At 55.2% G+C, this 12310-nt stretch overlaps 1 protein-coding gene across 2 annotated transcripts; it reads left to right on the forward strand.

Annotated features, from left to right (window-relative positions):
* Positions 1-1193: 1193 nt before the first annotated feature.
* Positions 1194-11972, forward strand: CCDC124 (coiled-coil domain containing 124). 2 transcript variants are annotated; one of them, XM_006057921.4, is made up of 5 exons: positions 1194-1335; positions 6749-6918; positions 10565-10754; positions 11275-11389; positions 11518-11972. In XM_006057921.4, the coding sequence occupies exons 2-5, from the start codon at positions 6760-6762 to the stop codon at positions 11723-11725; spliced, it is 672 nt and encodes a 223-aa protein (XP_006057983.1). In that variant the 5' UTR covers positions 1194-1335; positions 6749-6759; the 3' UTR covers positions 11726-11972. The 2 variants fall into 2 exon arrangements, with proteins under 2 accessions (XP_006057983.1, XP_025149618.1); XM_025293833.3 differs by lacking the exon at positions 1194-1335 and adding an exon at positions 1459-1609.
* The last annotated feature ends 338 nt before the right edge of the window (positions 11973-12310 follow it).

A 12310-nucleotide genomic window follows, 5' to 3' on the forward strand; every position in this document is an offset into this window, starting at 1 on the left:
CCCGTTCTTGTTGGTGACAAATATCACATCAGGTGATATCAGGTTCCATTTTCCAGACATCATAGCCAAAGGGGAAACTGAAAAGAAACACTTAAACCAACAAAACAAGTTGATGCGATGCAGGAAATAAAAAGAGGGCTAGGGGTGGGGCACCAACTACTTGGAGAGGTCCGAGGTCTTTCTCAGAAAGGGATATCTGAGCCAAGGCCTGAAGGAAGTGAGGGAGTAGTCCATGGGGAAAGCTGAAGGCAGAGGGAACTGCACTGGAGAATTCCCTTAGAGAAAGGAGCCTGGTGTGGCTGGAGCTGAGAGAGAATAAAGAGGGGGCAGATGAGATGGGAAGGTGCGGTGAGTCCTGCAGTGCGGTAGGGAACCATCTAAGGTTACAGAAAAGGGAGATATACAATCCCACTTAGGTCCCAGCAATGTCACTGGTGTTGCTTTTTGAAGAATGAACTCTGTGGTCCTGCCTAAATCGTCCTAAATCCCTAAATCCCTGCCCTGCTTCCCCCCTATAGCTAGACCCAGTATATCATTTTCAGACCCCTAGTGCTACCGTTTTTATAGATGACACTGCAGAAAATCTTTTAAGTATAGGTGCCTACGACAAACAGCGCCCCGCCCCAAACCTAATTGCTGAACAAAATAAAAGAGTATTTTATTGTGCGGGGTGGTGGAGAGCAATCCCAGAGGAAGGTTCACTAGAAATTTTGAGTCCTTCGATTACATTTTGCTCGAATTCCATTCCTGCTCTGTAAGCCTGTTTCCTCGACCTGGATGGCGCAGTGTTTTAGTTTCTTTGTTCCTTTCTTCTGCTCCCTACCGCTTACGCTTCGCAGTAGGGAGGCAGACAAGAGTAGGAGAGCGGCTTCAAAGCACAAAACGATGGCAAAGGGCCTAGGAGGCTTCCACAAGCGAAACGCTTATACCGGCCACGCGGGGACCACGGATTCTGGCGCTCCCTGCCGGCCAAGCAACCCTGGACTGACGCCGCCAGACCCACGTATGAAACCAAGGACGCCGTTTTTCTTCTGGGCAACGGCCATCTCGGTAAGGACAATGGTCCAGTTTGTAGTTTCTGCTCCCCTCTCCTGACTAGTTAGTATATGAAGTGAGCGGAAGAGATGAGGATTTATAAAATAGTCGCTTCTTGCAGACAAAAACAAATAGCTAACGCCCTTGATTTGGATTGGAGATCAAAAGCAGTATTTCCTCTACCAAGATGGCGACGAAGCCCAGACGTAATCAGCACGCGCCGCCTGGTGGGGGGTGTCCATGCGCAAGCCCCGCGGTGACGTCACGGAGGTGCGACCGGGCCGGCGCCGGGGGAAGGAGGTAGGAACGGCAGCGGCGCGGGCGGAGCCGGGGGGCGGGGTGCGGGTGAGCCCCGCGGGGTAGCAGGACCTGAGACCACCTCCCCGGGAGGGCTGGAGGTGGGGTTCTCAGAGACGAACGCACTTCCGACCTCCAGTCTCCCGGGTTCCCGCGGGGGCTATCCCCATTTCCCGGAGCGAACGACTGAGATCCAGCGGGACAACGTCGTGTTCGAAGCTACTTAGTTCTGGTCGTGCTCCTGAGCAGCTTACAGGCTTGCGGGTGACAGAGCTGGGTACGGACGTCTCTGGCCTCATGCAGTAGGATCGGAGCTGGAGAGAGGGACGACGGGCTGGAGGAGCCTAGAAGGGGTAGCTGGAGGATATCTTGGAGGAGGCGGCGTTGAGTTTCCTGTTTTATTCTACCTTACTTTCACATCTAATCAACCACGTGGGTCTTGATTCCCTCCTAAGTGTACTCCCTGCTTTAGCCAAAACCACTCCTTAGACCCCTTCTGCTTGAGCTTCATGCTTCTGTCTCAGTCCTCCGTTCACCACCTCAGCAGCCCCAGAGGGCTCTGAGGTCCTCCGCACCTTCCCATTACCCTGGAATAGAAATCCGCTCTACCCAGCTTGCCTCCCCCCGACCACTGGGGGCTTGGGTCTCCCCACACCCTTAGGTTTTTCCTTTGATGTGTCCTCCAGGAAGCACTTTGACACCCCCTGGGTCAGAAGCTCCCTCCCAACTTCCCCTGGCACCTGCATGGCCCCATCACAGCTCTGATCTGGAATTAACACTCCTGTTGTCTATATCCCACCCAGCCTGGGAATCCCATTTAGTCTGGAAGCCCATCAGCACTGCCTCTTTCCCCAGCATCCCACTCATAGTAGGTGCTGCTATTGTTTCAGTTCATTTCGGTTCAGTCGCTCAGTCGTGTCCGACTCTTTGCAACCCCGTGAACCGCAGCATGTCAGGCCTCCCTGTCCATCCAACAGTGCATGTTTACTGAATGACAAAGTGTGTGTTTATTAAACAAAAGAAAAGCTGTTTTAATCAGCTCTGGCTACTATAACAAAATACCACTGACTGGGTGGCTTAAACAGCAGAAATGTATTTGCTCACAGTTGTGGAGGCTAGGAAGTCTAAGATCAAGTTGTCAACCAGTTTGGTTCCTAGTGCAGGCTTCTTCCTGAATTGCAGATGGCCACCTCACTGTGTTCTCACATGGTGAAGAGAGCAAATTCTGGTCTTTTTCTTCTTAAAGGGACACCAGCTCTGTTAGATTAGGACCCCACTCTTACGACCTCATTTACCCGTTATCACCTCCTCAGATGTCGTGTCTCTGAATACAGTCACATTGAGTGTTAGTCACAAAATCAACATGTAAATTTTGGAGGGACATAACTATTTCAGTCTTGGCCTGAAGGAGGGGGTCAAAAAAGCCCCTTTTCAGGCTTTGGGATAGAATCAGAGTCTTAAGCAACAGGGGGAGGGGAGGGGATGCCCCATCTGAGTTGCTGTGAGTAGACAGGGTTTTCGCAGGATGAGGGAGACGGGTGTATCAGGTGAAGGCACAGCTAGAGAAAAGGCTCAGAGGCTGGGAGGAAAGTGAGTGGAAAGAGAAATGAGAAGCTGAGTTTGGACACAACACAGCATGTGAAGTAAATACTGAGGGCACCCTGGAAATAAATGCTTGTTTATTCATTTGCTCAAAACATTTTTTGAGCTCCCATTATACGGGACACAATCAAGGCAGTCCCAGCCCTGCCCTTGCAGAGCTCTCAGCCTAGTGGGGAAGATGGTTGTTGTTCAGTCACTCAGTCATGTCTGACTCTTTTTGAGTCCCCATGGACTGCAGCAGGCTAGGCTCCTCTATTCACTGTCCCCTGGAGTTTGCTTAAATTCATGGCCATTGAGTCAGTGATGATATCTAACCATCTCATCCTCTGCCACCCTCTTTTCCCCTTGCCTTCAGTGTCTCCCAGCATTAGGGTCTTTTACAGTGAGTCAGTTCTTCGCATCAGGAGGCCAAAGTATTGGAGCTTCAGCATCAGTCCTTCCAACGAATATTCGGGGTTGATTTCCTTTAGGATTTACCGGTTTGATTTCCTTCCTGTCCAAGGGACTCTCAAGAGTCTTCTCCAACACCACAGTTCGAAAGCATCGATTCTTTGGTGCTCAGCCTTCTTTACGGTCCAACTCTCACATCCATACATGACTACTGGAAAAACCTTAGCTTTGATTATATGGACCTTTGTTGGCAAAGTGATGTCTCTGCTTTATAATACACTATTTAGGTTTGTCATAGCTTTTCTTCCAAGGAGCAAGCATCTTTTAATTTCATTTGTTCAATAATCCTGTAAATGAACATAAGATAGTAACCCAAAGAAGTACCTCAGAGAAAGTTTATCATCTGAGAGTCAAGGGGAGTTTCCAGAAAGGGTTCCTGAAGGTGGCAACACTTTGGAGTTGGGCCCCCTAAGTTTCAGTTGGAATTAACTGGGTAAAAAGAGAAACAAATGTGGATGGCACAGCAAGTGCAAAGGCCCTGAGGTAGGAACCTGCATGGTAGGTTTGGAAAAAGGCAAGGCAGCTGGTGTGGCTGCTGCTGAGAGCGAGAGGGGGAAATGGGGGAGTTTCCTCAACTGAAACTGTGACCCCCACCAACTTCTTAGAGCTCTCCTGGGGAGTCCAGAGAGGTTTTCTGGTGGGTACATTGTAGATGCTCAGTAATGAATGGGTTAGGGGGCTCAGGAGCAGGATGGGGATCAGGCTGGCATGCTCAGCCCTGTGCATAGAGGGACGGTAATCAACCCTACTTCTCAGATGAGGAAGCTGAGGCTCAAGGGGAGCATGTCAGCCACAACTGCAGAGCCAGGACTCAACCCTGAGTCTCCTGGGTCTGCTGATCTCCCCAACTTTGCCCTGCTCTTCCCTGTGGAACTCAGTCCCCCATCTCAGCCTGGTGGGACTACCTCCCTATGTCAGGGGCACAAGTGGCCTCAGAGACCCGATCTGCCTTGATGTTCCCTGAAGGGCCAGCTAGCAGCCTAGGGTGAGGCAAGGGTTAGGACCAAGTTGGGACTGGGGCTGGGTCTGGGTTGGAATCTGGGCCCCTCCACTAAGCCACGGGGTGGCCTTGAGCATGTCACCCTCTCAAAGCCTCAGGTTCTTCATCTGTAAAATGGAAGAAAAGTACCTGGCCTTGCTGCTGTCAGGGGATGACATAATTTAGACTGCAACATTGGTCAGTCAGCGTTCCAGTTATTGCCCAGCTCCATCTGACTCCAAACTTCTGGCTCCGCCCACAGCACCATCCTAATTCGCTCAGCATTTGACTGCCACCCTCAGCCCCTCGCCCACCCACATGACACCATAAATCAGAACGGGTTCATGACCTGCTCAGAGCTGCCTAAAAGTTCTCTGGTGCCCAGAGAATAAAATCCTTCTTCTTCCTTACCCCTAAGATCCTGATCTATCAGCCTCTCACCTTCCCTGTCCCCTCCCCTCCCTCCCTCCCCCCAGCACTCCCTGCCTCCTCCTCCCTCCCAGTCTCTCTCTCCCCCTTCCCTTCTTCTCTCTCCTCCCCCACCTCCCTTCCCCATCTTTCCCTTCTAACTCCTCACTCACCCACACTGGCCTCAGTGGCTTCATGCTTTCTCTAGTGCATGACTTTCCTGCCACCGGGTCTTTGCACATCCTGGGTCCTCTGTCCAGGGGTCTCAGCCCTTCATTTCCACAGGGCTGCTTCCAGTCCATCTTTCAGGTCTCAGCTTGGCCATCACCTGCCAGGGTTGTGAGAATTCACTAAGACACTGTGTGTAAAGCATTGCAACTGCTGCAAATGGGAGCTGATGTTAGAGTTTCCAGAGGGGCTCAGAGGTAGATTTCCCCTCCTCCATAAGCCACACAGCTAGGAAGTTGGTGGGGGTGGGTTGCCTGGTGGTCCTGAGTCAGGATGGACCCCACATTCTCTCCCCTTCCTTCTTGGTTGCTGGGCCTACTTCTTCAAGGTTCAGTAAGGGACTGAGCTGGAGAGTCTCAGTGGGGAGAAAATGACTCAGGAATGAGGGACACCAGCCCATTTCCCAGATGAGGAAAATTGAGGCTTGGAGAGCTGAAGGCTCGTGCCATGACCTCACAGTGCTTGTGTCAGCACTCTGGAGGGAGGGTGCTCTTAATTTCTTGGTTTCCCTTCCTCACCTGAAAGGCAGGCTTTGGAGGTGAGACCTGAGGCTCAGTCCTGTGCAACTTGGCTAGGTACCTTGACTTCCCCATGCTCAAAAGGGAATAAGGACAGTTGCCGTGTTTAAGACTTTGTGCTGTGTGCCAGTGTGCTAAGTCGCTTCAGTCATGTCTGATTCTTTGTGACTCAATGGACTGTAGCCCGCCAGGCTCCTCTGTCCATGGGATTCTCCAGGCAAGAATACTGGAGTGGGTTGCCATGCCCTCCCCTAGGGAATCTTCCTGACCCAGGGATCGAACCCACATCTCCTGCATTGCAGACAGATTCTTTATTCACTGAGCCACCTAGGAAGCCGGTTTAAGGCTTTGGGAGCATTCAATGAAGTTGGGCCATATAAAATGCTTAGTAGGGGGCCGGGTGTGGGGAGGGTGGCTCCTCCCATTTGAGTGTATCGTGATCACCCCAGCACCCAGCGAGGGGCTCACACAGAGCAGGCGCCCGCACTGGACAGCAGCTTTATGGGTGTTATAACTTCTCATGGCTGTGTGAGCATGGGCCGGGTCCCTGGGCTCTGCTTAGCCAGGGGGGAACTGCTTACCCAGGGGGAGGGGCATTCAGCTGTGGGGTCAGAGGAGTGCGGCCGCAGAGGTGGCAGGATGGGAGGGTCCTCTCACACTGGCCCACGGGGATCTATAGCAACATGACTTGTAAAAGCTGAAACATAGAAACCACTCACAGGTCCACCATCGTGGACAGAGGGATAAACATAATGTGGTCCCTCCATATAGTGGAATATTACTCAGACATAAGAAGGGAGTGATGCACTGGCATATGCTCACACGTGGGTGAGCCTCGAAACCACGGTGCTAAGCGAAAGACGTGCGAAGAGGCAGATCCACAGAGAGCAGACTAGTGGTTGCTGGGGAGGGGGGATGTGGACTGATAGGTAATGGGGCCAGGTCTCCTGGGGATGGTGGAAATGTTCCGAAACTAGATGGAGGTGCCGGTTTCACAGTACTGTGAACGTGCTAAATACCACTGACTTGGGCACTTTAAGATGGTTCCTTGTGTATTATGTGAACTTCACCTCAGATGTTTTTTTTTGAAAGAGAGATTGGTGAGTCTGAAGCCCTGGTTTTATAGACGAAGCCACTGAGGCCCCAAGGGGGTCACGGCTGCACAGGTGTGAGTGTGAGGCTGTGGACGGTGGATGCCCTTGACTCACTGTTCCCTGCCCTCATCTCACAGCCTGCTGAGGGATGCCCAAGAAGTTCCAGGGCGAGAACACCAAGTCGGCAGCGGCCCGGGCGCGGAGGGCTGAGGCCAAGGCGGCGGCGGATGCCAAGAAGCAGAAGGAGCTGGAAGATGCGTACTGGAGGGACGAGGACAAACACGTCATGAGGAAGGAGCAGCGCAAGGTGAGGGCCCCACGCCCCGGGCGAGGCGGGGCGGGGGGAGGCGGCGGGCGCCCGGGTCTGTGGCCTGAAGGGTGAGGGGAACCGGACGTGGAGCACGGCAGGGAGAGAGACAGGAGCAGGGGGTCCCTCTGCCCGCAGGGCAGAAGGCGGACGGCGCCTTGGGTCTGTGGCCTGAAGGGTGGAGCATGGGCAGGGGGGGAGACGGGAGTAGAGGCAAAGGCTTGTGCAGGGTCCCAGAGGGGGCTGGGGTTTGGCACGTTTAGGCAATCACAAGCCCTGCATGGGTTAGTTTCTCTCCTTTATGTGATGCCAGGATTAGACAAGACTGCCCATGCCTCACCCTTGAGCACGCAGGGCACACCTGGCAGCAGCTGGAGGCGTGTTTAGTTGTCAGCTGGAGGGTGCTGCTGGCACGCGGTGGGCCGAGCTACGGGAGGGTGCTCCACACCCAGTGGTGCTGAGGCTGAGACGCACTGATAGGTCCCGTTTCTGACCTGCTGACGCGGTTCTTCCAGGTGTTTATAAAATCACAAGAGGGCAGGGATAGTTGACTGTCTTCTGCTGGGCCCCAGTGCCTGGCACACAGTGGGTGCTTCATTGATGATTCAGGGCTGACGCTGACCCACTTGGTCCAGTAGGTGGCGCCAGAAACCATTCTAAGCCGCTTGTCCTCCTCGCCTGGGCGGGTCCCAGGATCCGGCTGGACTGACAGGTTCTAGCATCGCAGCGGTGACGCACCATCCGTGCGTGCCCAGTTCTGGGAGATCCTGGGTGCTCTTGTGAGTTTTTCCCACTGTCTTTCTGTGTAGGGAAAGACGGATCCTGCCTTGTTTTTAGCCGGAATTGAATATCACTGATTCCCTCTCCCCCCAATCTCCCCGCCCCCATGCTACATTCTGGGTCCATGGACATCTTTCAGTTTTTTCTTTTTTTGGGGTGGCTCGCAGGATCTTAGTTGCCTGACCAGGGATTGAACTCGTGCCTCCTGCAGTGGGAGTGCAGAGTCCCACTAAACTGCCAGGGGAGCCCCTGTCTTTTTTGACTGTCACCATTTTGACAATACAGGAAAGTTAAAACCCAAAAGAAAAAACAGTGTCTGCCAAGGATCTGTTCTCTAGACAGAAAAGCCAGAGACCTTTCCACAGTCCCCGAGGCAGCAGCCCAGCCCAGCCCAGGAGCCCTCCCCAGGCCTGCATCCTGGGCTTCCCATCCTCCGGGTGAGGAAACTGAGGCACAGACAAGGCAGGAAGCCCCAGTCACAGGGCTGTGAGTGGGACTGGAGCCAGGCTGGGGGTCTGCCTCCAGGTTTGCAGTGAGTGTGCAGGGGTGTGGCCCAGGGGGCATCTGCCTGTCCCATCACCTGAGTTGCACACACCTGGAAGGTGCACAGGCGGAGGCCAGCCAGGCAGCAGGGCCCAGACGGGCTCTCAAGGCCACTCGACTGTAGCACAGGCCACTGAATGCAGATAGACCACAACTTAACCAAAACAGGCCACAGTTTGCCAGCCCCTGGTCTCTAGAACATTCCCAGCCCCCATGCCCCTCCCGGACAGTCCCCCCTCCTGAGTGTTTGTGTTGTTTTTTTTTTTGCCGCAGCAGCAAAAGTGCTGAATCCTAACCACTAGACCACCAGGGAACTCTCCCCCCTGAGTATTTTACATGGAGCCTCTGATGGTTCTTCCCCACTGGGTGATTTTCTGGGTTCTGTTCATCCCTCTTCCTGCTGATGGGTGAGGGGGCCCACAGTCTACAGAGCACACCTGGTCCCTCTTTCTTACGTGACAGTTGTTTTAAAAAGATAGTTTCTATGAAAAGAAAATCCGTGTTTGTTCTAAAGCACTAAAAAAAGCAGCACCCCCCCATCATGTGACACCAAAGGCTTTTCTCACCCAATGCCATACCCTAAAGGCCGTGTCCTCAGTTAAGTGGGATCTTGCAGCCAGATTTCTCCCTGCTGCCAGGATTCAGCCTCAAGCTGGGCCGTAATTCATCGCCCCGCCTGGAGGGTAGCATTTTGTCTCCATTTGTTCCATATTAAGCAACTCGGCGATGAGCACGTGACTCTCTGGGTTCCATCTCGATTATTTATGAGGCTCATTTTTGATGGCTCCGGAATATTCCACCAGTGGCCTCATCCTTCACCTGTCACCAGATGCTGCCAATTGTTAATTGCCCTTTGTAAAAAACTGCGAGTGACTTTTTTCAGAAAAATTCTGCTGAATGTCAGAGTGTAAATGCTTATGTTCCCTCCTCAGTCCCATGTCCCAGGAGACTCACGGCCACAGTCTGCATGCCCTTCCTGGGTGCTTGGAGCCTTCTGGAATTCATTTGTTCATTCATCCAGCACACTTTTACTTAAGCACCTACTGTGTGCTGGGCCAGGGCCTGCCTCCGGGATGAGCCAGATGATTTGTGCGACACAGCAAAGAGCCATGCGGTAGAGCAGGTGGCTAGGGAGCCAGGAGCTCAGAGTGAGCCAGAGTTAGCCAGGAGAGGAGGCTGGCAGTAGCATTCCAAGTGGGGAGAGCAGCTAGTGCAAAGGCCCTAAGGCAGGGTTGTGTTGTGGACAGGGTAAACGTGGGCTGTACATGCACCACACCGCAGTCAAGGAGCCTCACGAGGACCAATGGGGAAACCAGTGGGAAACCGAGACTCAGAGCACAATGGCCCTACCCTAGGCACCTGACCACAGATGTGGGAGCCCAGCAGCTGTGTCCAAACAGCCTTCCTCCTTTCCTATCAATCAGGCAGGTTGGAGGTCAGAGGCCCAGTACGTGTCCTCAGGAACCCCTCCTCTGGGGCCCTTAGTCCTGTCACAGGGGCACTAGCAGCACACAGACCATCTCCAAGCACGGAGGGTGGATGGCAGACTTGCTGGCAGTGGGTGGGCAGGCGGCGATGCCTGCAGCGCAGGGCTCTGGGGGGTGCGGGGTGGGCGGCAGCAGGATATCTCAAGCCTGAGGCCACACCGCACTACAAATGAACCAGAACCTCGCGCTGTCCCCGGAGCAGTGGAGGGCCAGCAGCCAAGGACAAGTATTGTAGGCTACACGTCTCCTCGACCAGCTGGCATCAGAGCCTTCCTGGGGAGCCAGCGTGGGATCAGTCCCAGCCTCTGTGACACTCAGCTGGGAACACTTCAGCAGTGCCTCCCCAAGGTCTGCTGGCCCATAAAAGAACCACTGCTCCAGCTGGCAGATGTGTTCACACCCTCGAGTGGCTCCTGTTGCCTTTGGAATCCAGTACAAACCCTTCCCCATGCCCGTGAGGCTCCCCGGGGTCCCGCCTCTGCCCTCCCCACCTCTTCTCCCTTCACACTTCCCCTCCTCACTCTAACTTCTTGCTGTCCCTGTCAGGCTAGGTGGTTCCTGCCTCAGGACCTTTGGACCTGCCATTCCTCCCATTAAGGACCCTCCTCTTCCCCAGCCTAGGCATCACTTTTTCTTCTAGAGCCACCCACCCCGCTGCCTTGGCTAAGGTTCCCATAGACAGGATGGGAGCCCCCAGGTAGGCCCATGGTGCTCCTGTGTCCCCTAAGACCAGCATGGGGTCTAACACACAGCAGAGTCTCCATCACATGGGTTGGGATGCGAACCGGACCCCATGCCACTGGGGCAGGATCCATGCCTGACTCTCCATCCCTCAGGAGGAGAAGGAGAAGCGGCGCCTAGAGCAGCTGGAGCGCAAGAAGGAGACGCAACGGCTGCTGGAGGAGGAAGACTCAAAGCTCAAGGGTGGCAAGGCCCCCCGGGTGGCCGCCTCCAGCAAGGTCACCCGCGCCCAGATTGAGGAGACTCTCCGCCGAGACCATCAGCACAAGGAAAGCCCTGACCCAGGTGGGGCCTGGGCCCACGCTGGAGCTGCCCTTTTACCTGAGAAACGAGAGGCAGTGGGCGGACCCCCTGGACTGAGTCCAGAGGGCCTCCTCCTCACCTCCAGAGAAGCTGTGTGGGCTCTGCAAGGGTGGCTGGGTCGCGTAAGGCCTGGCTCTGAACACAGACGGTTTAGGCACGCACGTGTGTAATTACTTACGCCGCACCCGACCCTAGCTTGTGCTCTCCCGGGTCCCCAAGGCTGATGTGGTGCCCCGAGGCGAGGAGACAGCAGCGGCTTAGGAGGTGTCTCCTGAGCGGTGGGCTGCAGAGAAGTAAGTCAGGGGGCTTGGGGGCAGGACTGGCCCACCCCGATAGGTAGGACTTGGGGAGGGGGTTGCGTTTCCATCCTCAATCCTCTGCCTGCCTCCCTTTCTCCCCTACTTCATCCCCTCCGTTGTCTCTCATCTCCCTGGAACTCAGCATCTCTGCTCATGTCTCTGTTTCTGGTATATCTCTGTTCCCCTGCCGCTCCCGCCCGCAGCCGAGAAAGCCAAAAGCCACTTGGAGGTGCCGTTGGAGGAGAACGTGAACCGCCGCGTGCTGGAGGAGGGCAGCGTGGAGGCTCGCACCATCGAGGACGCCATCGCTGTGCTCAGGTACCCGGCAGAGCCTAGGCCTTGGAGGCGGGGCTTGGGGCGGGGCGGGGCTTGAACCTCGGGTGGGGCTAGGCCCGGGGGCGGGACGGCCCACGCCCCAGCCCCCCTGACGCCTGCGTCTTCACCAGCGTGACGGAGGAGGCGGTGGACAGACACCCGGAGCGCCGCATGCGGGCGGCCTTCACTGCCTTTGAGGAGGCGCAGCTGCCGCGGCTTAAGCAAGAAAATCCCAATATGCGGCTGTCGCAGCTGAAGCAGATGCTCAAAAAGGAGTGGCTGCGTTCACCGGATAACCCCATGAACCAGCGGGCGGTGCCCTTCAACACCCCCAAGTGAGCCTGGAACTGGAGGAGCCGCCCGGGCAGGCGGTCAGGGTCGCAATCCCACACGCCCTCCCTCTGGGTCAGCTCCAAGGGCTACAGATATCTGGGGCCATGGCGTGTGTCCTAGGGGCTCGGTGGCATCACTGGCCACATTTCCCGCAACAGGGCCCCTGCTGCAGTGACACCCCTGCCCTTCATGCGTGCGCCAGAGTCCTGGGGCCGAGTGCCCAATAAAGGTGGCCGGTGAGGCAGAGTGTGCACTTGAAGTCTACGTGGGTATGGGTCGATGCGTGAGTGGGTGGTGGGAGAGGAGAGCTGGAACGAGGGGGCCCCCAAAGCGCTGCTGTCTTAGCAGGCTAGGTGAGATAGTGTAGAGCAGACAGTGCTCTGCTTCTACCTGAGCCAGTGGTCCAGTGAGAGGCCTATACCATTATCTCCTGGAAGCTTTGCTGGGTTGCTGCAAATGGGTAGCTCAGAGAGGTTGAGGCACCGGCTTCAGGTCACACAGTACTGCAGAGACAGAACCAGAGGAGAGTTGGAGGTGAGTTGTTGGCATCCTGAGATTCTGGTCCCGAATCAGCAGCCAGGTCACATACTG

The sequence above is a fragment of the Bubalus bubalis genome, chromosome 9 (genome assembly GCF_019923935.1).
Source record: "Bubalus bubalis isolate 160015118507 breed Murrah chromosome 9, NDDB_SH_1, whole genome shotgun sequence".
NCBI lineage: Eukaryota > Metazoa > Chordata > Mammalia > Artiodactyla > Bovidae > Bubalus > Bubalus bubalis.